This window comes from Capricornis sumatraensis, chromosome 1, assembly GCF_032405125.1.
Source record: "Capricornis sumatraensis isolate serow.1 chromosome 1, serow.2, whole genome shotgun sequence".
In the NCBI taxonomy this organism is placed as follows: Eukaryota; Metazoa; Chordata; class Mammalia; order Artiodactyla; family Bovidae; genus Capricornis; species Capricornis sumatraensis.
The window spans coordinates 108667615-108694428 of NC_091069.1; the positions used below are offsets into that span (position 1 = coordinate 108667615).

The window sequence follows — 26814 nt, forward strand, 5'->3', positions numbered from 1 at the left end:
ACTCTACTTCAGTTAATGTTTTGATAATATTTTTGTGTGTAGCATTCTACTACTCTTTTTCATTGCATATACAGCCAAGTTATGATTTATACAGTGGAATCATTCTAACATACTCTCAACTTAATAAAGTTCTGTAATTCTGTGGGTGGTTGCATTAGGATTTCAAAGAAGCAGAGAAAGAACTCCTAAGACGAAAGAGGACTTAGTGTTGGCTTTGTTAAAAATAGTTGTGTCACTTTCAGCCAACTGCTTTCTATTCTGGATCCTCTCGTCCCTATTGAAAATCTGGAAACTGGATTTGATTCCCTTCTGATCTCCTCCTAGGAAGAGATTTACTAGCCCTAAGCAAGACCTCAGAATCAGTATGGTTTGAGAACTTCCTCTGCTCTGCTTAAAACCAAACCATCCCTTCTGCATACTGATCTCTGTAATTCCTTCTATTATAGCACCAGAAACAAAGAACGTAACATGGTAACATAAGCTAACAAACTTCTCCATGCGGACTCAGCTCATCACGAAGCAAGCTTAAGTGACTGCTACTAGACTTTTTTTTAAAGCACATGAAGAAATCAAGTTGACACAGGGTGCCTAAAACAAAAAGGCCATGCTGCCGCAAAGAGGAGAGGAGGCTGAAGTGAAGGTGAGCAACAGAAAACAAATACTAGATTCCAGAACTTGCCTCTGGAAAGCCCTGTCTGCCTCATACCAAACGGAAACTAACCTCTGAGAAGACAGTTTTTTAAGCCTAATGCATAGTTCTAGCATAAGCTCATGTTTATATATTAAAGATGCTAAAGTGTCTTTAAAAAAGAGCTAAAGGATGGACTCCCCTGGCGGTCCAGCGATTAGGAGTCTGTCTGCCAGTGGAGGAGACATGGGTTCGATCCCTCATCTGGGAAGTTTCCAAGGCAATTGGGCCTATGCACCACAATGACTTTAGACCTCACACCTAGAGCCTGCCCTCTGCAAAAACAATAGCTCCAACTGGCTGCAACTAGAGAAAACCCGTGTGCAGCAACAAAGACCCAGGGCAGCCAAAAATAAGTAAAAATTGTTTAAAAAGCTAAGTATATTCTTTACTAAAAGCAATAGAAACTAGGAGTGGTATCTAAATAATTTTTGTGCTGCCTCCAACTCAAGTCTACCTTATTTTTCAAAAAAAAAGAAACATTTTTTTTTTAAAAAGGTGCCAATAATAAAAACTACCCTATGGGCACACTTCATTCCTGGCCAGTCTGCCCTTCTAACTTTACCTGCTTGAACTCTGAGCAGACTTGGCATTAATAACACCTTTGTTTATTTATTAATGTTCACAACCTTTTATTAAATTATCAAAAATAATTCAGAGATAACAGCACAACAGTGGAGTACACAAAAATGCTATGGCATTTCTACAATTCTGTTCAGAAAGATAACTCATCTGGATAGAAATCCTTCATGAAGCTTCTGGAAATCATGACTGGCAGCCTGACTGCCAGTTGTTTGCATATGTGGCATACATGATATTCCCTCACTCAGAACATCCTTCGCCCAGAAACATCTGTTTCCTGAGACTGTACACATAACATGTGGGCAAGTCTGGATTTAGTCAGAAAAATCACAGCGGTGAGAAGTGCTCCCAAACAGAATGACCTGTGTCAAGCAGTTGTGACTTCCCTTTCACAAGCAGTATTAACACCTTAATTTACATGCAAATCTTCCTGAGAAACTCCTCCACATCAGAATCTATTTTTAAAAATTCAGATTTTAAACATCTAAATCAAAATTCAGTCCTCCCCCCATGTCATTTATTAGAAAATACAGTTCTAGAGAAATCAGGAGATATAAGGACGTCTGGGAAGTGGGAAGGGTACACAGACTTCTTTCAGTCAGGGGCACAGAGGGTTGAAATAAAGTGAGCTCCAGGCAAAAAGCCAGTAACGCATCTCTTCTCCTGTTACCTGCAGAACTCTTATTATAAGCAGAAAACATTATTAAAAATTTGTAACTAAGCCTTGATATGGTTTCAACCCACCCTCACTCCACGTCTATTCTTTCTGCTCAGGAGACGTAAGGGGGCTACTGCCCCTTCTTTTACATTTTCTTTTAAAAAAACTTCATCATATACAGTACTTACATCAGAGTAGAAATATAATTTGAAAATAAATATGCAATCAATAGAAAATTCATTTCTTGAAACCAGTGTCATAATAAAACTTCATGCCATCTCTCTCTCTTATTCACTAACGTAACCCCAAGTACTGAGGAAAGTATTCGGCATAAAAGGCAATCGGTATTTGTTGAATGAAAACACCATGCTACCTAACATCATAATACATTTTATAATTAAAAAAGCTTTTTGCAAGTTTTGGCTGTGCCGGCTCTTTGCTGCTGTATGCGGGCTTTCTCTTGTTGTGCAGTGCGGGGGCTGCCCTCCAGCTGCGGCGCGCGGGCTTCTCACTGCCCTGGCTTCTCTTGCTGCGGAACACAGGCTCTGGCCCGTGGGCTTTCGTAGTTGTGGCTCTCGGGCTCTAGAGTGTGGGCTCAGCAGTTGTGGTGTCTGGGCCCAGCTGCTTCACAGCATGTGAAACCTCCCCAGACCAGGGATCAAACCAGTGTCCCCCGCACTGCAGGTGGACTCTGAGCCACTGGACCACCAGGGAAGCCCCGTCATAATACATTTTAGATGTCAGTCACAAACACTGAGGGCTTCCAGGTGGCTCGGTGGTAAAGAATCTGCCTCCCACAATGTGGGAGACGTGGATTTGAACCTTGGCTTGGAAGACCCCCTGGAGGAGGGCATGGCAACCCACTCCAGTATTCTTGCCTGGAGGATCCCATGGACAGAGGAGCCTGGCAGGCTAGAGTCCAGGCGGTCACAAAGAGTCAGACATGATGGAGCAACTAAATAACAAGGCAAACACTGATGTCTTCAGTTCAGTTCAGTTCAGTCGCTCAGTCGTGTCTGACTCTTTGCAACCCCATGAATTGCAGCACGCCAGGCCTCCCTGTCCATCACCAACTCCCAGAGTTCACTCAAACTCATGTCCATCGAGTTGGTGATGCCATCCAGCCATTTCATCCTCTGTCATCCCTTCTCCTCCTGCCCCCAATCCCTCCCAGCATCAAAGTCTTTTCCAATGAGTTAACTCTTCACATGAGGTGGCCAAAGTATTGGAGTTTCAGCTTCAGCATCAGTCCTTTCAAAGAACACCTAGGACTGATCTCCTTCAGAATGGACTGGTTGGATCTCCTTGCAGTCCAAGGGACTCTCAAGAGTCTTCTCCAACATCACAATGAAAAAGCATTAATTCTTCGGCACTCAGCCTTCTTCACAGTCCAACTCTCACATCCATACATGACCACAGGAAAAACCATAGCCTTGACTAGGCAGACCTTTGTAGGCAAAGTAATGTTTCTGCTTCTCAATATGCTATCTAGGTTGGTCATAACTTTCCTTCCAAGGAGTAAGTGTCTTAATTTCATGGCTGCAATCACCATCTGCAGTGATTTTGGAGCCCAAAAAATAAAGTCTGACACTGTTTTCCCATCTATTTCCCATGAAGTGATGGGATTGGATGCCATTATCTTAGTTTTCTGAATGTTGAGCTTTAAGCCACCTTTTTCACTCTCCTCTTTCACTTTCATCAAGAGGCTTTTTAGCTCCTCTTCACTTTCTGCCACAAAGGTGGTGTCATCTGCATATCTGAGGTTACTGATATTTCTCCTGGCAATCTTGATTCCAGCTTGTGCTTCTTCCGGCCCAGCGTTTCTCATGATGTACTCTGCATAGAAGTTAAACAAGCTGGGGGACAATATACAGCCTTGACGTACTCCTTTTCCTATTTGGAATCAGTCTGTTGTTCCATGTCCAGTTCTAACTGTTGCTTCCTGACCTGCATACAGGTTTCTCAAGAGGCAGGTCAGGTGGTCTGGTATTCCCATCTCTTTCAGAATTTTCCACAGTTTATTGTGATCCACACAGTCAAAGGCTTTGGCATAGTCAATAAAGCAGAAATAGATGTTTTTCTGGAACTCTCTTCCTTCTTCCATGATCCAGCTTAGGTGGTGTGTATTCTATAGGCACTAGCATCCCAGTAGCTTATTCATGTGTCTGTGCATCATTTATCACCAATGATGTGTCTTATGTTCTGAGAAATACTGTACTGAAAAATGTGTCTGCTGCTGCTATTAACCTCACTTTTGTTGATCACACACTCTGTACCACTGTTCTGTGCACTTTATACACAATTAGCAACACCTGCAACAGGCTTCTGTGTTAGATGTTTCATCATTGGGGTGTCCGAGACCAGTCTGCCTGGCACTGTCCTGCTTTAAATTTGTTGTTGCAGCTTATCTAAAATCAAGTGCTTCTGCTTGAAAGATAAATTACATGTGGTCATGCTAGCTTTTTTTGTCTTTACTTCACAGATAAGGAAACTGATAGAGTAAGTAGCAGAGGATGGACTAAAACCCAAGCAGAACCGACTCATCGGAGAAGACCCTGATGCTGGGAAAGCCTGAGGGCAGGAGGAGAACTGGGGGACAGAGGATGAGATGGTTGGATGGCATCACTGACTCAATGGACCCGAGTCTGAGCAAACTCCGGGAGATAGTGAAGGACCGGGAAGCCTGGTGTGCTGCAGTCCATGGGGCTGCAAAAAGTTGGACTTGACTGAGCGACTCAACAACAAGCCTGGCTCAAGCCCATACTACACTATCCCATACTAACTACTGAACTGGCTCTCCAAACTTGTAACCTGGCATATTCTTACAAGGCAAGTGCTTTTAAAGCTAGCAGAACAGAATAGACAAAGGACAGACTAAGAACACACTGAAACAGTGCACTGGACCAAAGTTAGAACAAAGAGTAAGAGACTGGCATGAACTGGAGAAGTTAATAAGAGCAATAGGATGTGTGAAGGAGCCAGAACACGAGACCACTGTCTATGGCTCTGCTCTTTTAATACAATGGTCATTTTAAAGAAAGGAATAGGAAATAATCTCTATTATGCCTAAAAAATAGTTGTTTAATAAGAACTAAGGCAAAGAACAAAATTCGTAACAAAACTCAAAATTCAATTTAAAGAAAAAGATGAAAATTTTTACATGCTCAGTTCTGAGGAAAATATATAGTGTGTGTATACATATACACCCTTGAACAACATGGGTCTGAACTATGTGAGCCCACTTACACACAGGTTTCTTCCAGTGAATACACACTTCACAGTATTATAAGGTCTTGGGGTGGGGAATCCATGGGTGCAGATATGAAGATCTACTGTGAAGGTATACTCAGATTTCTGACTGCAGCGGGTAGGAGCAGCGGGTTAGGCACCCCCCTATTCCGAGCATTGTTCAAGGGTCAGCTGTACACACACACACAGACACACACAGAGACACACACAGACACACACACACAGACACACACACAGACACACACACACACACACACACAAACAGCTTATTCACAAATCAACTAGAGAACAACTGGGGCTCCCCCGGTGGCTCAGCAGTAAACAATCTGTCTGCCCATGCAGGAGCCAGGAGATGCGGGCTCAATTCCTAGGTCAAGGAGATCCTCTGGAGAAGGAAATGGCATCCCACTCCAGTCTTCTCGCCTACAAGAATCCCATGGAGAGAGGAGCCTGGCAGGTTACCGGCCATGGAGCTGCAAGAGTCGGACAGGACTGAGCGCCTGAGCACGCACAAAAGCAGAGAAGAGCAGGGCTTGGTTGAAGCACGGAGCTGGTTCCAGAGAGCCACACCCGGTTTCTTCATGCCTGAGGCCCTGCCTACTCTTGGGGCAGGGGTCACAGTGAGCAGCCAGAGCCTTAGGACCCAAAACAAAATGCTATACTTCCTCTTTCCTCCGGAAATCCTTTCCTCTGCCAACTCCTACTCTGCTTTCCCTCTTGGCAATCATTAGGTTAGCCCAATGTTAGCCCCAGGAAGGAGGCAGAACCTCCAGAAACACTGTGGAAGTGCAGGGCCCAGCACACTGATACTCAGCCAGGGTGTCTAGAACTAAGACTGTGCATGATGTAGATGTAGGAAAGAGGAAAACCTGACCGCAGAAGACCTGGTGGCTGATTCCAAGACAGTGGCTAGGCTTTTGGGACAGTCTCCCATATTCTCAGGGTATGCTCTAGGTCAGATCCCAACTTCTGCTTAAAGAAGCTGGAGTGTCCAGAACAGAGAGCGTACGGCTAGTCCAATCCCCCAAATCTTTCGCTTCAAAACCCAAAGATGAAGTCTGAACTCTTAGACCAAGTCTCTAACTGTAGCAAAGAAGTTATACTTAGTATGCAAAACTGCCATATATTTTCTTTAAAAAAAGAGGAAACACCAAATGTTTCCCAAATTAGAAAAATTTTGGTGTTAAAATGATAAAAATTATTCAGCAGATCCCTGAGTATAGAGTAACGTACATTTGATAATCTGCTGAAAAAGTCACATTCCTGACAGACTCACTGCTACTGTTCCACTTCAGGAAGAAATCGTCATCAATGATGTGGATCTCAACATTTTCAGACTTCAGATTTGCTTCCCCTGTCAAGATAATAAGAGAGAAGACAGTTATACAGACATACGATACAGTTATACATATATACATGCTATATATATTTAAAAAAACATTCTCTCCTTGACATCACTGACTGGACAGTGAATACATTTAAATATAATAAAATTAAGTAAATAAAAAATTCTTAAAAAACCTAGTGCTTGTTCTCAGCATGGGTAGGCTGCTAATTATCTCTGTCTCTGCATTCAAGAGAACTGGAAAATGGTTGAGATTTTTAAAATCTATAAAAAGCAAATATTATATGTCATTTATAGCTCCATAAAGGTGGAAAAAAACAAACTGTAAAAAGGTACTTATCTTTTAACTGGGAAGAAAAGTCTGTGTATAAAAATAGTATTTTTCTTTTGTTTTAGAAGTGATACTGACGTAAAGGATATGGGCTCGACTGTTTAACAGCCTCAACTTGGTTTTTCGCATATACTGTGTTCAGACAGGGATATACTCTGACACAGAACTGAACAGATGTCGTTTCAGAACTGACAACTATTTATAGAAGCCAAACATTCACATACAAAATTGATAAGAGATATGAAAGTTTATCATGTTAGCCAGGTCCTACAGGACCCTGAAAAGGTCTTGACTGGTCAACATATGAAGTCTGAGCCCTTCTGTTGATTTTACAGACTTCCATCTAGAGACCTATTTCATTTCCTATACTGTTAAAAAAATGTAAAGTATAGCTGATTTACCATATTATGTTAGTTTCAGGTATACAGCAAAGCAATTTGGTGATATGTACATATTTATACTTCTAGTACAAATCTTCCACCAGTTTTCTCTCTCTCTCTTCTGATTCTTCCTTTTTGGCCCCCCACCCAAATAGCTTTTCTCTTTCGGACCACCCAAACCTTCCAAGACCCAGCTCAAGCTTGCCCTCCAAGAGAAAATCTTTCTCAAATATTGGAGCACATGCCAACCTTGCTCTCTTTTCACACTTTGCACCATGACTCTGCACCACTCAATTTTACAATGAAGCAGATGTACTCAGCATGGTACTGACATCTAGTAGGCTCTCAAAACTTAATGTGTGAAGGTGAAGACATCTTTTAAAAAATTGCTTCCTATGTTAAACACAACCTCCAACCAGAACACAAGTTCCTTAAGTCGGGGTCTGTATAGCTTTAAACTTCATCAGCATTTCTCAGCGTCCTCAGACTAATGCTGAGTTCAGAAGAACTTTTTCCGCATCACAGAAGACCGATCTTTCACTATGTATGATAAACTGCAGTTTTTAGAAGACCAGCTTTTAAGTTTATTCTTTTTCCTACAGTAGTTCTGCCACAGGACAAGGATGCTATCTCCTTACAGACTTTCTACTATAGGGGTGGATAACCAACAAAGATCTATTGTATAACACACGGAACACTGCTCAATGTTATGTAGGCGGCCTGGATGGGGGCAGGGGGGGGGTGTTAGGGAAGAACGGGCATATGTGCCTTCATGGGTGAATGCCTTCGTGATTCACCTCAAACTATCACAACATTGTTAATCGGCTATACCCTAATATAAAATGTTTCTGGTGTTAAAAAACATGAAAATAAATATATACATAAAGAAATACATTGTTCCAGTTATGTATGGATGTGAGAGTTGGACTATAAAGAAAGCTGAGCACCAAAGTATTGATGCTTTTGAACTGTGGTGTTGGAGAAGACTCTTGACAGTCCCTTGGACTGCAAGGAGATCCAACCAGTCCATCCTAAAGGAGATCAGTCCTGAATGCTCACTGAAAGGACTGATGCTGAAGCTGAAACTCCAGTACTTTGGCCACCTGATGCTAAGAACTGACTCATTTGAAAAGACCCTGATGCTGGGAAAGACTGAGGGTAGGAGGAGAAGGGGATGATAAGAGGATTAGATGGTTGGATGGCATCACTGACTCAATGGGCTTGAGTTTGAGTAAACTCCAGGAGTTGGTGATAGACAGGGAGGCCCAGTGTGCTGCAGTCCATGGGGTCACAAAGAGTTGGATGCGACTGAGAGACTGAACTGAACTTAAAAAAAAAGGACTTTTAAAAAATGGATTGCTGCCTCTGCTTTCCAGTTATAGAGACATTATGGTACGGAGTCAAAGAGGGAGATGCCTGAGAAAACATTTTCTGAATTTTTTTTAAATTTGGGGAGGTATTTATTGAGTCTCCCCACCCTCAATTACCTATTTTACACTTGTATTCTCCGAGACTTCATTACCAAATAGAATTACTTCCGTTTATCCCACTTAATTCCCATGTCAAGCTGTTGGAATTTTAGATTCTATGCAGCCAAACGAGAGCGACTGGGTTTATGGCATTAATAAAAGGTTTGAGGGCATTTTAGTCTACAGCCCAGAATACTCTAATTCTAGTAGTTCTTGGCCTTGAGAGAGGATAAGGAAATCTGATACCCAGGGTACGGCCAGCCATTTCCTTAGGGATGAAATCCTTCTGTTCTAAAGGAAGGAGACCCTGGAGTTACAGGCATCTTGGCTTTTACGAGACCAACAAATGTCCATGGGATTTTCCAGTGAAGAATACTGGAGCAGGTAGCCATTCCCTTCTCCAGGGGATCTTCTCAACCCAGGAATCGACCCGGGGTCTCCTGTACTACAGGCGGATTCTTTACTAGCTGAGCTACCAGGCACGGACAGGGACTTGGAAACAGTAATTAAATAAGACTTTAGAGTTTATAGATTTTGTTCTATTGGACTTCCCTGGTGGCTCAGACAGTAAAGTATTAGCAACAGCCCTTTAATAATGGTTTACTTCACCCTTTAGCATGTAAAATAATACATTAAGGGGTAGCTGCAGGCGTGTGTGCGCAGCTGCTTCAGTTGTGTTTGACTCTTTGTGACCCATGTAGCCTGCTAGGCTCTTCTGTCCATGGAATTTCGCAGGCAAGAATACTGGAGTGGGTTGCCACGCCCCGCTCCAAGGGATCTTTCTGACCCAGGGATCGAACTCAAGTCTCCTGAGTTTCCCCGAACTGCAGGCAGATTCTTTATGTACTGAGCTACCAGGGAACCCCTAAGTTGGTATGTAATCCAATACTTTTTATACAATTGGTTGTTTCCAGCCCTTCAGATTCATATTGATGACTAGAAATAGTTTACTGTATTTTCAAGTCTGACGTAAACCCAAACACGTAACATCTATACATATACAAATTTCCTACCATATTTTGGACAGTTTTCTTAGACTAGGATCTCAGAGCTGAATTTACTAGGTTTGAAAGTACAAACATTTTGATTACTTTGAAACACAGAGCAATATTATGATCTCAGGTCAGGGTTAACATTACATTTAGTTTTGAACATTACTCTTCCTTTGTAAAAAAACTAGTTAATTGAAAGAGAGTAAGTCCTTAACGTACAGGTGGATAATCAAGAACTAAATTGTGCGGTCTTCAGAAAACAGCTAGCTGTAAGCCCCAGGGCTTTGGGGCCAGATTTTCAGGGTCTGATCTCCCCCTAAAGCACAGGCTAGCTATATGGCCTCAGCCTGCTCCTCTATAAAATGAGGATAACGGTGCTCAGCTTTCTTCTGAAAACTAAGTGAGTTTGTACCTTTAAAACACTTAGAGTAGTGTCTGGTATGTAGTTAAGAGAGCAAAAAATGCTAGTTGTGTATGAAGTTTATTTTAGCTCTCCTCTAATATAGATTAAAATTATGATATTAATGAACAGCTTCCTAGAATGTTAATTATACATGAAAATTCTGGGGAAATTCTTTTGATACAAATGCAAACATGAGTTAATTCAAAATTTTCATGAACAAAAGACTCCAAAGAAATTATCAGGGGTTACACCAGGACCCTAGTACCCATATATTATATACTATATTTGTGGGACAGTCTGAGAAATAGTTGTGAAACATAATAAAGGAAACCTCATTTAAAATGAAGTCAGGAGGCCAGAAGCCAGAGCCCTCATGTTCACTCACCAGCAATTCCAGACCCCCAAAAGAAAAATTCTCCTCTCCTAGCAACCAGCACAGACAATGCAAAAAGTAGCACCACCCCGAACTCTCACCTTCAATCAACGGAATTTCTTTTAAAACCCCACCCAACTTCCTTCTTTTGCTCTATAAAGTAATGTTCTTCTCCTTTCCTTGTTGGACTTGGCTTTAGTTTTTGCTGTAGCTTGTTGTTTTAGTCACTAAGTCATATCTGACTCTTGGCGATTAGATGGACTGTAGCCCACCAGGCTCCTCTGTCCATGGGATTTCCCAGGCAAGAACACTGGAGAGGGTTGCCATTTCCTTCTCCAGGGGATCTTCTCCACCCAGGGATCAAACTCATGTCTCCTGCACTGGCAAGTGGATTCTTTACCAGTGAGCTATCTGGGAAGCCCTTGCTATTAGCTTGCTTGCCCTAAATTGCAATTCCTCTGTTATTCTGAAAGAAACCCATTTTGTTAGTAAAAACAACATATTTTTAGGACAAGATAGATAGGATATCATGTACCCAAGAAAATCAGGGTATGATTTTTCAAAGCAAATGAGTATTTAAGCCACTAGGCTTACCAGATGTCACTAGTGGTAAAGAACCTAGCTGCCAATGTAGGTAAAGGTACTGAGTTAGGAAGATCCCCTGGAGGAGGGCATGGCAACCCATTCCAGTATTCTTGCCTGGAGAAACCCAGAGACAGAGGAGCCTGGTGGGCTACAGTCCATGGGGTTGCAAAGAATCGAACAGGACTGAAGTGACTAAGCAAGCATGCAGGTGGCCTCACCAACTCCCGGATTTCTGCTCTGTTGCGAGGCCCTGTTTGTCTTTGGTATGTCTTCTCACTACAATGTCAATCTTACAGTAGCTGATATTTCCCCCAAGTATGCCCCCTAAATTAAGAAAGGTGGCAAATTAGCTTGGTGGCTCCCAGCCTTCCTGTTTGGCCCTGCCTGGTGGTCGGGTGGTTGAGTCTGCCTTGCAATGCAGGGGAGGAGGGTTCCATCCCTGGTTGGCGGATTTTGTTGTTAGGACCTTCCTTGTGGCTCAGACAGGTAAAGCATCTGCCTACAATGCAGAAGACCCGGGTTCGATCCCCTGGGTCGGGAAGGTCCTCTGGAGAAGGAAATGGCTATCCACTCCAGTACTCTTGCCTGGAAAATCCCATGGATGGAGGAGCGTGGTAGGCTACAGTCCATGGGGTCACAAAGAGTCGGATACGACTGAGCGACTTCACTTGGTCTTATTATTATTAGACTGATTGAATCCTGAGGGCACAGAAATCCTTGCACACCTTACTGGGCATTTACCCGTGGGATCAAGAACTGTCTACTGAATGGAGAAAACCAGCAGCACAGCTCTAAGCCTTGTTTCTTATGAAACGGTACAGTGGAGCTGCCTGATTTTTCGGAAGGAAACAAACTAGTCACCAAAGCAGTGCACATCCAGCCCCGCGGGGGTGGGAGGTGGGGGCAGGCAGCAGGCGCAGGCGAGGGCGCCCCCTAGCAAGCGGCTGGGGAAGAATCTCGAACATCACTTTCCGTTGTTTCATTTTTGGAAGGACCGATGCTCAAACTCCAATCTTTTGGCCACCTGACTCCTTGGAAAAGACCCTGAGGCTGGGAAAGATTGAGGGCTGGAGGAGAAGGGGACGACAGAGGATGAGATGGTTGGACCCATCACCGACTCGATGGATAAGAGCTTAAGTTCCGGGAGTTGGTGATGGACAGGGAGGTCTGGCGTGCTGCGGTCCATGGGGTCGCAGAGAGTCGGACACGAATGAGCTACTGAAACTTAAATTTGATCTTTTTGGGTCCGTTTCAATGAGGCGCTGCGACCGCGGACAACCAGAGGTCTCCCACCGAGGGCGTCTGTCCCTCCACCCCCGTCCCCGGGGCCGACGTTTCCCGCGCCGCCACCGCAGTCCAGCTGACGAGGCAGCGCCGGGACCCCTCTCTCTCTCACCTGAGGCGGCGGGCAGCACCCACCTCCCAGCGACCAGCATCAGGGTCGTCGCGCCAAAGAGGGCGAGCATCGTCCGCGGGCCGCCGGCAGCCCTCCAGTCACATCCTTCGGCCACCCACTACCGCTGCAGGCACCGCGCGGCGGCGCGACGGAGGCTGAAGCACCCAGGCCGCCCCGCCAAAGCCACCGCCCCACGCCCGCCGCGTCCCCTCGAGCCGCTCTGGCCCCGCCCCCTCCGCGTCGGCCCTTCCCTCAGCCCTCTGACCAGCGCACGCGCCGTGCCTTCACCTCGCGTGTCCCCGTCCGCGCACGCGCGCGGGACAGCGCGGTCGGGGGGTGGTGTCGAGGGGGGAGGGGGAGTGGGGTCGGGAGGCGGGGCGGCCCCGCCTCCGCCGCCCGCCCCCTGGTTCCCGGCAGTGACTGCTCACTAAGCCGTGCAACATCGGGTTCCAGGAAGACCGCGCCCCCCTGGAGGCCTTGACCCTTGGCGGGAACGCGGAGGTCGCCAGTGCGCCTGCGCAAACTTCGGGGCCCGCTCTCTGCCCTTCCTATTAGTGGCAGCGGGAGGGCACACCGGGCGCTCTCGGCCCTGGGGGCGGGGCTGGGGGCTGGGAGGCCACGTCGCGGACTGGGGACCCTGGGGGGACGGTGTCGGGGAGGCTGAGGGGGAAAGGAATGAAGACGCTCCGAGCGAGCGGGTCAAGCCATTTCCTTTGTGCAGAGCTTCCCTGGTGGCGCAGACAGGAAAGCATCTGCCTGTAATGCGGGAGACCGGGGTTCGATCCCCAGGTCGGGAAGATCCTCTGGAGAAGGGGACGGCTACCCACTCCCGTGCTCTTGCTTTGGAAAATCCCGTGGATGGAGGAGCCTGGTAGGATCGTACAGTCCATGGGGCCGCAAAGAGTCGGACATGACTGAGCGACTTCACTTTCTCTTTCTGTGAGCCAAGGCTTGTTGATATTTAAGTTATTTAAATAACAGTTATTTAAATAACTGTTGATATTTAGTTGCTAAGTCGTATCCAAATCTTCAGCGACCCCATGGTCTGTAGCCCACCAGGCTCCTTCCTCTGTCCATGGGATTTCCCAAGCAAGAACTACTGGAGTCGTTTGCCATCTGGGTAGGTGTGTCCAGAATTAACCCTAGGCACGTAGAGAGCTGACTTATTTGCAAAGACCCTGATGCTGGGAAAGATTGAAGGCGGGAGGAGAAGGGGATAACAGAGGATGAGATGGCTGGATGGCATCACTGACTCGATGGACCTGAGTCTGAGCGAGCTTCGGGAGTTGGTGATGGACAGGGAGGCCTGGCGTGCTGCAGTCCATGGGGTTGCAGAGAGTCGGACACGACTGAGTGACTGAACTGACAGAGGTTTCTTAGATGCACATAACTTTTGGCAACGAGAATCACATTCAAATGGAAATATTTCCAAATACATTTTAAATGCAAGAATTATATTTAGTGACTACCTATAGAGTTTCTTTTGATTTTCATTTTTATACAATAAAAACAATTTTAGGCGATTTAATGCTTTGTTTTTCAGTATTGCCGCATGACATGCTAACATTTTCCACTTGTTAAAGAAAGGTCAATCATATTTTGTAAAACCACAATTCACCTTTAAGTTGACAGTATTTGCATGGCACAGAAGACTTTCATGGTCTTTCCCATCTTAATACAATAACTGTAAAGTTTGAATTGTATTTTAATAAAATTGAATTAAAAAACATGACCACAGGCATGACACCCTGTATTGCTTTGTGCACTTCATTTTCAACTTACTTGCTGTAAAAGTTTGTCTCTGGGTGAAGAGTGAACTAATTCCCTGTGTGGTGCTAGCTCTGTAACCTTAACCTAGAACCTCTCTAACCCCTTTTATTCAAGTCAAAACAATCCATCTGAGGTTAGATAACTGAGCAGGACCCTATGAGGCCTTCCCAGAATAGAGCCCCCACCTCTGTGTTCTCCACCTGCCCTTTGTCTGTAGAAAAACTTTGGTCAAAGAATAAAATTGGCCAGAGAAGTGAGAAAATGCAGAAAGAAAGAAAAACAGTCAAGGAAGACAAAATAGTAGTATTAATACTTTAGCCATTAAAGTCAAAGACCTTTAGTTCTTCCTCAGAGACTATAGATAATATTCTGAGCCATGTCCTTGGAGCTGTTTGGCAGATACTGAAAGTCCCACTGGGTGGAAGAAGTTAACCGTAAGCTGCCTGCAGGCACATAGACTACAGACCTTTTGGAACTGAATGTTGATGATGCTGACCCCCGATTTCCTCACCACCAACCAGTCAGAAGAATGTCCACAAGTGAATCACATCCTGCTCCTAGAACACCATAAGACTCCTCACCATCTCCCTCCACCAGGGAGGGGCACAGAGTCTTGAGGGCTTTAGGTCTTTGTGGCCCCCTTTGCCCCACAAAGCAATAAAGCCCTTTCTTGCTATTTCATTGCAAAGTCTGTCTCCAGAATGTAATCCAGTGCCAGTGTATACAGAGGCTGAGATTTGGCATCAGTGACGCTTGCAGTTTTTCTATAAAGCATGGTATTTTGGAGCTTCCCAGGTGGCTTTAATGGTAAAGAATGTGTCTGCTAATGCAGAAGACTTAAGAGACACCAGTTCAGTCCCTGAGTTGGGAAGATCCTCTGGAGAAGGGCGTGGCAACCCACTTCAGTATTCTTGGCTGGAGAATCCCATGGACAGAGGAGCCTGGTGGGCTACAGTCCATAGAGTTGCAAAGAGATGGACACAACTGAAGTGACTTAGCATGCATGCATGGTCTTTTTAACTTTTGAAATAATTTCAAACTTGGAGAAAAGTTGCAAAAATAATAAAAGAACTCCTGTACACCCTTTGCTCAGATTCACCAAATTGATATTTTGCCATATTTGTTATCTCTGTCTACACACACAAGTATGCATACAAACTTATTTTTCCTTGAACTTCTTTAGCTTTCTTTAATCTGGAGCAGTTACCTGGTCTTGGTCTTTCACAACACCTACTTTACTTTTTAAAATACAATTAATTATTTTATTTGTTGCTTAGTCACTAGGTTGGGAAGGTCTCCTAGAGAAGTATATGGCAACCCACTCCAGTATTCTTGTTTGGGAAATCCCATGGACAGAGGAGCCTGGTGGGTTACAAGTCGGACATGACTTAGCAACTAAACAGTAATAACAACGCATTCCTGTATGGAATACTGCATAAATTGTGTTGTGTCCTCTGATATTCCACCTGAAGCCACACTATGTTCCTTAGTGCCTATTTGGTGATGCTAATTTTGAGCAGATGGTCAAGGTGCTATCCAATGTCCTATTGCCTCCTCACAATAATCTGTGGAGAGATGCCCTGAGATCCTGCAAATACTCAGCTCTTAGCAAATTTTTACACCTAGAGAGAACACCCTTTGATGATCTCTGCCTGAACCAGTCTACTCTGATGGCTGGGAAATGGTCATTTTCAACTCTGTCTCTCCAAATGCAAGTATTGGTTGACACATTGTTGGAGAGAGATTTCTCTTCTTTCCATTTATTACCAGCATGGATTCACTGGGAAAAGAGTACAGCAAGGTCGTATATTGTCACCCTGTTTATTTAACTTATATGCAGAGTATATCATGAGAAATGCCAGGCTGGATGACTCACAAACTGGAGTCAAGATTGCCCAGAGAAATATCAACAACCTCAGATATGCCGATTGTTGTTTTTCAGTTGCTAAGTCATGTCTGACTCTTCGACCCCATGGACTACAGCACACCAGGCTTCCCTGTCCTTCACCATCTCCTGGAGTTTGCTCAAACTCATGTCCATTAAGTTGGTGATGGCATCTAACCATCTTATTCAAGCAGATGATACTTCTCTTTCTAACGATAGGAAGAAAGTGAAGAGGAACTAAAGAGTCTCTTGATGAAGGTGAAAGAGGAGAGTGGCAAAGCTGGTTAAAACTCAACATTCAGAAAACTAACATCATGGGATCTGGTCCTATCACTTCATGGCAAATAGATGGGGAAAAGTAGAAGCAGTGACAGCTTTTCTTTTCTTGGCCTCCAAAATCACTGTGGATGGTGACTGCAGCCATGAAATTAAGACACTTGCTTCTTAGATGGAAAGCTATGACAAGCTTAGATAGTGTATAAAAAACAAAGATATCACTTTCCCAACAAAGGTCTGGATAGTCAAAGTTATGGTTTTTCCAATAGTCATGTATGGATGGGAGAGTTGGCCCTTAAAGAAGGCTGAGTGCCAAAGAATTGATGCTTTCAAACTGTGCTGCTGGAGAATACTCCTGAGAGTCCCTTGGACTGCAGGAAGACCATACCAGCCAACCCTGAAGGAAATCAATCCTGAATGTTCATTGGAAGGACTGATGCTGAAGCTCCAATACTTTGGCCACCTGATGCAAAGAGCTGACTCATTGGAAAAGATCCTGATGCTGGGGAAGATCGAAGGCAAAAGGAGAAGAGGGTGGCAGAGGACAAGATGGTTAGATAGCATCATTGACTCAATGGACATGAACTTGAGCTGACTCTGGAAGACAGTGAACAGGGAGGCTTGGTGTGCTGCCGTCCATGGGGTAGCGAAGGGTTGGACATGACTTGAACAAGAACAACAGCAACAACATGGATTTATAGATTCTTATTTTATTCAATGTTTATAGTTTATTACTATCCTTATTTATTTAAAAACTGTAAAAATTGATTAGACTTCACTTTTTGGAGCAGTTTTAGATTTATGGAAAAATTGAGCAGAAAGTACTGGCAGTGCCCTTCCATCCCTTTCCATCCTGCTTCAGTTTCCCTTGTTGCTAATATCTTGTATGGTACACATGTTACAAATAATGATTCTACAAGATAAAGTAAAGTGTTAGTTGCTCAGTCGTGTCTGACTCTTTGCAACCCCATGGACTGTAGCCCACAAGGCTTCTCTATCCATGGGATTCTCCAAGCAAGAATACTGGAGTGGATTGCCATTCCCTACTCCAGGGCATCTTCCTGACCCAGGGATCAAACCCAGGTCTCCAGCATTGCAGGGAGATTCTTTACCATTTGAGCCACCTGGGAAGCCATTGACACATTATTATTGACTAACGTGCATTGTTTACGTTTGGATTCTCTCTCTGTGTTGTGTGGTTTCATGGGCTTTGCCAAATGGTTAATGTCATTTATCTACTACTGCAGTAATATACAGAATAGTTGTATTGCTCCAAAAATCCCCTGTACTCCAGCTATTCACCCTTTTTACTTATTTATTTTTTACATGAAGAAAGCTTTTTGTTTTTCTTTTTTTTGGCTGCATTGGATCTTAGTTGTGGCACATGGGATCTTTTGTTGCAGCATGTGGGATCTAATTCCCTTGACCAGGGATCGAACCCACATACCCTGCATCAGAAGACAGATGCTTAACCACTGGACCACCAGGGAAATCCTTTCACCCTCTTCATTATTAGTGCTCAGATTGTCCCAGTTTTGACCAGTGGGAGCCATTTCAAGCTGGCTCCTGTTCCTTTTGATACAACCTAACTTTTTTCTACCTCTTTTTTTTTTTTTTTAAACTTTTCTTTACTTTCAGGCATAAGGTGTTCTAGGCTCATCTTATACTTTTCCTACCCCAGCCCTGAAATTAGCCATCTCTCCAAGGGGCCCAGGCTTCTTTTAGTGGGTTATAGTATTTAGAAACCAAGATCAGGGCACTGAAACTTTGGTTTTAATTACAGAAAGGCAAATTATAAAGTCAAAAGAAAACGAATTAAGGAAGTCTGTTTGGCCCAGTGTCTAATTCAGCTGATAACCATTGAGCACCATTTTGTTTCTTTTTTTTTTCCAGGCTGTGGAACATTTGACTGATAATAATATCAGTCAAGGATAAAGGTAGCCTTAAAAATTGGGTGGATAAAGGATAAGGAGGTCCATTTTACTCTGTTAACTCTGTGCTAGTTTAGTCGCTAAGTCATATCTTGAGACCCCGCGGACTGTAGCCAATGAGGCTCCTCTGTCCATGGAATTTCCCAGGCAAGAATACTGGAGTGGGTTGCCATTTCTTCTCCAGGGTACCATCCTGACCCAGGGATCAAACCCAGGTCTCCTGCATTGCAGGTGGTCTCCCTCATTGCAGGCGGACTCTACTGTTCCCTGAAGATGTGGAGTCTGTCTTCTTAGTATGGCTGAACAGTGACTGGTAGCAGTTTTAGAAGGGAAGTGGGTGATTTGTCATAGGGCAGCAATTATATGCCCATTAGAGGTAGGAGTGCTTGCACAGATTAAGAATCCAGGGGATTTCCAAGTTGAGCCAACAGCAGGGCAGACTCTGACGAAAGTGACGGATTTCCCTTTTGCTAATGCACACACTCTAGTAAAGGCTATGAGTTCAGAAGCCTGGCCTGGCTTTATACTGGGCAAAGATCATGCTTCAAGTGTTTCTTGTGGAGAGACTATGGCATAACTAGCTATTATGTTTCTGTGAAAATTTCACTTGTAAGAGGCATCACAAAACGGAAGTCTGGGTTGTCTGCAGGGATATCTGAGAGGTCTTCTTGTGGCTTTGAGACTGTTTTGTGGCTGCAAAACATTCCACATGATTATGGAATGAACTGGGCTCTCTGTCACCAGGGAGGGGCATGAAGTAGCTGAATTTAGAGTATTACAAAGATGGAAGATGAAGGAAGAGGTGTTTGAAAGAGCCTGCTCATGGGTGGTTTGTTCCCTTTGTAGGGAGATGCTGCGCCCTATGAACTGTAAGGTAGAGGACACAGAGTGGGCAACAGAAACCTGCATTTGGGAGCCTCTTAGAGGGCTGGGGCTTCCCAGGGGGCGCTAGTCATAAAGAACCTGCCTGCCAACATAAGAGGTATAGGAGACACAGGTTCCATCCCTGAGTTGGGAAGATCTCCTGGAGGAGGGCATGGCAAGCCACTCCACTATTCGTGCCTGGAGAATCCCATGGACAGAGGGGCCTGGCAGGGTTAGAGTACTAGCTTTGTCAATCGAGGTGGCAGCTGTGTCCACGCAGGTCAGCGTGGGGCCTTACCTAATGCTACAGGGTCCGTTTGGCATGAGAGACAAGCTACAGACTCATCCAAGAGACAAAAGGCTGTCCTGTAATGCCTGTAGCCATTCCATCGCTTTCATGGCAGCACGACGAAAAGGTCTGTCAAAAGGAGGTAAGCCAACAGCTGGAGGTGTAGCCACAGTCTATCTGGAGGCTGCCAGAGAAGTAGCAGGCTTGCTGATGAGGAGGTTGAAATTGAAAAGGCATGGTGGGTGTTAAGAGGCCCTGAAGATATTAGGGTGAGCTGAAACATGGGCGATGAGACAATGCCCACAGACTCCAGCTGCTGAATAGATTCAGAAGTGACAGGTAGAGAGAAGGCCTTTGAGTGGATGAGAGAAAGTCTCACCAGTGTCAATTAAGAAATCCAATTAGGAGCCTCTATTCTAAGCTTAATGGTAGGCTTTTGGGGTTGAACTGAGGATCAGCTGACACTTTCATTTGAGGGAATTTTTGTCCCTCGGGAGGAGAAAAATGAACCTGGGAGTACTGGGGCCTAGAGGGGTCTTAAACCTTCCTTCCTGTTCAGTGCAGGACAATTTCTCTTCCGATGTCTGGATTTCTTACGGTATCTGCAATTGTCTGGAGGCAAATAGGAAGATCTCTGAGTAGTCTTGGAGTTGCTCTTAGAGTCGTGCTTTTGTTTTTCTGAAGATTCCAGTTGCAAAGCAAGAACTCTTTCTTTTATTAATAACTCTTTTTCCCCTGCAGCATTTATTCCTGCAGACTATTTTTCAAAGAATTGGCTGCAGCTTCCATTATTAGCTTAGTGGTTGCCCAGACAAACCAACCAATCACACCATTTTTTTAGTGCCATTTTTTTAAAAAGTATATTTTATTTATTTATTTGTTTGGCTGTGCTGGGTCTTAGATGTGGCATGCGGGATCTGCTGTCTTCCTTGGAGGCTTGTGGGATCTTTAGTTGTGGCATGTGAACCCTTAGTTGCAGGGTTCTCATTCCCTGACCAGGAATGGAACCTGGGCCCCCTGCATTGAGAAGGTGGTGTCTTAGCCAAAGGACCACCAGGGAAGTCCCTGACCACACTATTTTTAATTTGCTTTTAATAATAGGGAAAAAATTTCCCACTAAAGCAGACAGGAGGCGGTTCCTGCGTTCTAAGGCTTCCAGGTTCAGGGCTGTGTGCCTTTGAAAAGCTTGTATAAAACATTTAACAAGCGCTTTTGGATGCTCTCCATTCTTCTGAGTGTATAATTCCACCTCAGACCAAGTAATTCTGGGGGAAAGACCTCTATTATTGCTGGAACAGCAGACTTATGGGTCCTACGCCTGTGTTCTGGCCTGTAGTTCTTCTTCCTTCTGACGAATGACACAACAGATAGAGACGAGGGAAAACAGTGACCACCTGGGAGGAAGGAATCAATACAAAGCAAGAATATTCATTTACCAAATGGCGAAGGCTCTGTGTCATGAGGAACTGGCTCCAAAACTTACCTCCTGCAAATCTAAACAGAAGAGAGAAAAGGAACTCACACCACTTTCCCTTCAACCAGACCTTGTAGGCAGAGACCTGGGTGTGTGTGTGTTAAGTTGCTCAGTGTGTCTGACTCTTTGTGATCCCATAGACTGTAGCCCACCAGGCTCCTCTGTCCATGGAATTCTCCAGGCAAGAATACTGGAGTGGGTTGCCATTTCCTCCCCCAGGATACCTCCCCAACCCAGGAATTGAACCCAGGTCTCCTGCCTTTTGGGCAGATTCTTTACCCTCTGAGCCACTAGCTGGTCTTTGTTATGTGTCCCAGAATTTCTCAGCTGTAGCAGTCTTAGAGTGGCAGTCTGGCCAGTCTCCTGCCTGGCTTACCAACTGTCAGGGAAGAGGAAACGTCCTCCTCTTGAGTTCTCGCAGGTGGATTACTAATGACATCGACACAGACAGGTTAACAGGAGAAGAGAAACAAACGTTAATTCATGCACACGGAGTTCTCATAGAAATGTACTCTAAGAAGTGGTCAAAGCGGGCAGCTTCTGTACTTTTTCAATAAAGAAATAATAAATCTCTGAGGAAAAACAGGGCAAAGAAACTTAGTTTTAGTTGCTTAGTTAGTGACGAATCTAAACAGAATTTGGGCTTGGGTAGTAAATTAAAGAAATAACAAGGTTGGTTTGTATAGGCTTCTTGGATTCCCTGTCTTCTGAATTCCCCATCTCTCCTGATAAAGGTGTCCTACTTCTACTTTTCACATGGGAGACTTATTTCCTGCTTTTCAAGGGGGCAGAGGAGGGTCAGCTTTTTTCTTGCATTGGCTACTTCTCTTCTGGCTCAGGGGGTGCATCTGAGTCTGCTATTCTGAAGGATCACATAGCCCCAAAGATCGAAACTTCTTTGTCTAACCTCAGCTGGGCTGAAATTTAAACCTTCTGCCCTCACTGCACATCTCTGCCCAACTGCTTCCCATTTCTGACAGATGTCCCACCCAACTCCTACCTTCTTGGAAAATTCAAGCAGCCAACAGATCAGACGGCAGTTTCTTACCGCCAAAGTCTCACACACCCCTGAAACTGTAGCCCTTCTCTCTCTCTCTTTTTAGCCCTTTATTAAGTTGAGAGGCTTAATTTTTAGACTAAAGGCTATGGAGATTATCTGAAAGGCATTCTTCAAACGGAGAAATAACTTGCTCCAACTTTCCACGTAGAAACATTCTGGCAGCAGGGTGGAGAGTGAATTAGAGAGAACAGTGGGAGAATGAAAGGTTTCTTAAAGTATGATTGCATGCATCCTTTCGGACCACGTTCTTCTTCAGATATATGCCCAGGAGTGGGATTGCAGGATCATATGGTAGCTCTATTTGTAGGTTCTTAAGGGACCTCCATATTGTTCTCCACATGTAACAACCTAAACGGGAATACAATTTGAAAAAGAACGGATATACGTATATGTATAACTGAATCACTTTGCTGTACACCTGAAACTATCACAACATTGTTAAAAAGCTGAAAGATTTATAGGATCTGAAGAGAAACCAGAGTATGTAGCGATCACAACATTGTGAGTCAGCTTTGTTCCAATATAAAATAAAGAGTTCAAAAAAATACAGTTACAATAAGGCTTGGATGAAAGGGTTGGCCTTTAAAGGCAGAGCTGGAGTCTTGGATAAGGAAAGGAGCTAGTGAATATCATGGAGCAGCATCTTTCTTTTGCTAATTAGTTGTAGAAGAGGTTGTAGTTGAGGATGATGGAAGAAATATTCACATATTGAGGAATGCGGAAGTCGTTCTAACTCACACATGATTTAACTTTATGCTAACCAGAACAGCTTGTTTTGTGGCCTATTAAACATGCATTGTACATCTGCTTTAACCATTAAAGAGAAGAATGCATTGAAAACTCAATATGGAGTAGGTGTACTTCAAGCATTGAAAATGGAACTGGGTAGTCCCTGAGGATGTGGTTTCAGACATGTTCCAGCATTACTGGGAACTTGAATTTTCTTAACTTGAAGACCCCTTCAGACCATTCTCAAAACAATTATCTGCCAGCAGCTGCCAGCTGGAGCCTTCTGGTCTCAAGTTCTTCTCTTGTAACCAGGCAACTGTTTCAGACCCAACTAATCCTTGCTTGACAAGCACCCATATTTCTTGTCAGTTCCAATTATAATTCTTGACAAACTTATATAATTTTGTGGGTTTTGACTCTGTAAGCCTCCCTTATCTTATTGTCCAGCAGAGCACAATTCAAGTGCTTCTTGAATCTGCATCTCCCAGGCTATAATCCTCAGTCAGTTCAGTTCAGTTGCTCAGTCGTGTCCAACTCTTTGTGATCCCATGAACCGCAGCGCACCAGGCGTCCCTGTCCATCATCAACTCCCGGAGTCTACCCAAACCCATGTCCATCGAATCAGTGATGCCATCCAACCATCTCATCCTCTGTCATCCCCTTCTCCTGCCCTCAATCTTTCCCAGCATCAAGGTCTTTTCCAATGAGTCAGCTCTTTGCATCAGGTGGCCAAAGTATTGGAGTTTCAGCTTCATCATCAGTCTTTCTAAAGAACACCCAGGGCTGATCTCCTTTAGGATGGACTGATTGGATCTCCTTGCAGTCCAAGGGACTATCAAGAGTCTTCTCCAACATCACAGTTCAAAGCATCAATTCTTCGGTGCTCAGCTTTCTTCATGGTCCAACTCTCACATCCATACATGGCCACTGGAAAAACCATAGCCTTGACTAGACGGATGTTTGTTGGTAAAGTAATGTCTCTGCTTTTTAATATGCTATCTAGGTTGGTCATAACTTTCCTTCCAAGGAGTAAGCATCTTTTAATTTCATGTCTGCAATCAACATCTGCAGTGATTTTGGAGCCCCCAAAACTAAAGTCAACCACTGTTTCCCCATCTATTTCCCATGAAGTGATGGGACTGGATGCCATGATCTTCGTTTTCTGAATGTTGAGCTTTAAGTCAACTTTTTCACTCTGCTCTTTCACTTTCATCAAGAGGCTCTTTAGTTCTTCACTTTCAGCCGTAAGGGTGGTGTCATCTGCATATCTGAGGTTATTGATATTTCTCCTGGAAATCTTGATTCCAGCTTGTACTTCCTCCAGCCCAGTGTTTCTCATGATGTACTTTGCATATAAGTTAAATAAGCAGGGTGACAATATACAGCCTTGATATACTCCTTTTCCTATTTGGAACCAGTCTGTTGTTCCATGTCCAGTTCTCAGTTTGGCTCAAATAAAACTATTTTCTATTCCAATTATAGATTGTTTATTGATTATTTCTGTCAATAAGGATGACCCTTAAGTTTCTACCTTGAAGAATGACTTGATGGTGACCCCATAATCAAGACATAAAATAGAAAAGGAATAAAGAAAAAGGTGGAAAACATGAATTTATGTTGAGACCTGTTAGAGCAGGTAATGGCTGTATATAGAAGTCTGAGCTGGAAAAATAGATTTCATAGTCATGAGCCTTATATTTTATTAAATGAATCCATGCATGTATATGAGGTCCCTAAGAGGGAAGGCACATAGAATGAGAATGATAGAAAATTGAGGAACAGGCATGTAAAAGCAGAAAGGAAAAGAAGAATCTGCAAATGCATCCCAGAAGGGCCATCCAGAGAAAAAAGAGAAACCAAGGGAGTGGCACAGTCTTTCTTTCTTTTTACTTATTTGTTAAATTTTTTTAAAAAAATTGAGGTATAGTTTATGTAGAATGTTATATGTTTCAGATGAACAATTTTCAAAAAAGTTTTATTGGAATACAGTTGATTAACAATGTGTTAGTTTCAGGTGTATGGAAAAGTGATTCAGTTATACATAAACATATATTCATTCTTTTTCATATTCCTTCCCCATATAGGCTACCACAGAATATTAAGTAGCATTCCCTGTGCTCGTTAGTTTTCTATCTTTTGTACAGTGGTGTGTGCACATTTATCCCAAGCTCCTGATTCATCCCTTCCCACCATGTCTCCATAAGTTTGTTTGGTAACCATAAGTTTGTTTTCTACATCTGTAAGTCTGTTTCTATTTTTGTAAACAAGTTCATTTGCATAATTTAAAAAATTGTATTCCACATATGAGTGATATACAAGATTTGTCTTCCTCTGACTTACTTGGGGACCTGATCTTACCCAGGACTGATCTCCTTTAGGATGGACTGATTGGATCTCCTTGCAGTCCAAGGGACTATCAAGAGTCTTCTCCAACATCACAGTTCAAAGCATCAATTCTTCGGTGCTCAGCCTTCTTCATGGTCCAACTCTCACATCCATACATGACCACTGGAAAAACCATAGCCTTGACTAGACAGACCTTTCTTGGTAAAGTAATGTCTCTGCTTTTTAATATGCTGTCTAGGTTGGTCATAACTTTCCTTCTAAGGAGTAACTGTTCCCTTGGTTCCCTTAGTGCGATAATCTCCAGGTCCATCCATGTTGCTGCAAATGGCATTATGTATTTATCTTTTATGGCTGAGTAATATTCCACTGTATGTACATGCCACATCTTCTTTACCCATTCCTCTGTTGATGGACAGTTAGGCAGTTTTCATGTCTTAGCTATTGTGAATAATGCTATTGAGACAGGGCTCCGAGTTCTTGTCTGAGGAGCTAAAGAGTGGAAACCATGAACATGCAAACACTCACAATAGCAAGTGAATAGGATTTACTAAAGAGGAGGAAAGTACAAAGCTCCCAGCACAGAGACTGAGAGGGGATAAAGGGTCCCCCATGGTGAGACTTACAGCAATTTTTATATCCTTCCTTAAATCACACTATTCCTAACCGATCAATTCAAAGGTCAAGATACTTAACATCTTCTCTTGATCCTTGGATTAAGTCACCACCCTTTTTCATGACCTCTGGCCATTTTGCCATGAACCCCATATATGGGCTTAAGGTTAATGATCACCAGTTGTTTTTCCCTTAAGCATGTGGAACAGAATTTAATTACTGCCCTTCCCTGGATCTGAGTGCTGATAATTTATCAGACTAAAGACACTTTCCAGGAATTCAGGACAATGGAGCAGGACGCTTACTGAAAACAAGACTCAGGGTTCTACACTAACTGCCTAGTAATTTCTACCTCACAGGTATAAACATAGAGATGCATGAATCTTTTGGGATTATATTCAGTTCAGTTCACTCGCTCAGTCGTGTCCCACTCTTTGAGACCACATGGACTACAGCATGCCAGGTTTCCCTGTCCATCACCAACTCCTGAGCTTGCTCAAACTCATGTCTATTGAGTCAGTGATGCCATCCAGCCCTCTCATCCTCAGTTGTCCCCTCCTCCTCCTGCCTTCAATCTTTCCCAACAACAGCCAAAAAGTTTGTTCAGGTTTTTCTATAAGATTAGTCTTAGTGAAAAATGAACTTTGTGACCAGCCCAATAGTTTTCTCTAGATATATGCCCAGGAGTGGGATTGCTGGATCATATGATATTCCTATTTTTAGTTTTCTGGAAACCCCATACTGTTTTCCATGCTGACTGTACCAACTTAATCTCCACCAGTACTGTAGGAGAGTTCTCTTTTCTCCACATAATCTCAGTTCAGTTCAGTCACTCAGTCGTGTCCGACTCTTTGCGACTCCATGAATCACATGACGCCAGGCCTCCCTGTCCATCACCAACTCCCGGAGTTCACTCAGACTCACGTCCATCGAGTCCGTGATGCCATCAAGCCATCTCATCCTCGGTCATCCCCTTCTCCTCCTGCCCCCAATCCCTCCCAGCATCAGAGTCTTTTCCAATGAGTCAACTCTTCGCATGAGGTGGCCAAAGTACTGGAGTTTCAGCTACAGCATCATTCCTTCCAAAGAAATCCCAGGGCTGATCTCCTTCAGAATGGACTGGTTGG

General features: G+C 43.9%; 1 protein-coding gene across 2 annotated transcripts in view; it reads right to left on the bottom strand.

The window, feature by feature from the left end:
- Positions 1-12600, bottom strand: part of IFNAR1 (interferon alpha and beta receptor subunit 1) — a 28955-nt gene extending 16355 nt beyond the window's left edge. For both annotated transcript variants that reach the window (XM_068985885.1, XM_068985876.1), the window contains exons 1-2: positions 12452-12600; positions 6411-6531 (exon numbers count right to left, since the gene is read on the bottom strand). In XM_068985885.1, coding sequence (XP_068841986.1) covers positions 6411-6531; positions 12452-12521 — 191 coding nt within the window. In that variant the 5' untranslated portion in view covers positions 12522-12600. The remainder of the gene's footprint in view (positions 1-6410; positions 6532-12451) is intronic.
- Positions 12601-26814: the final 14214 nt, after the last annotated feature.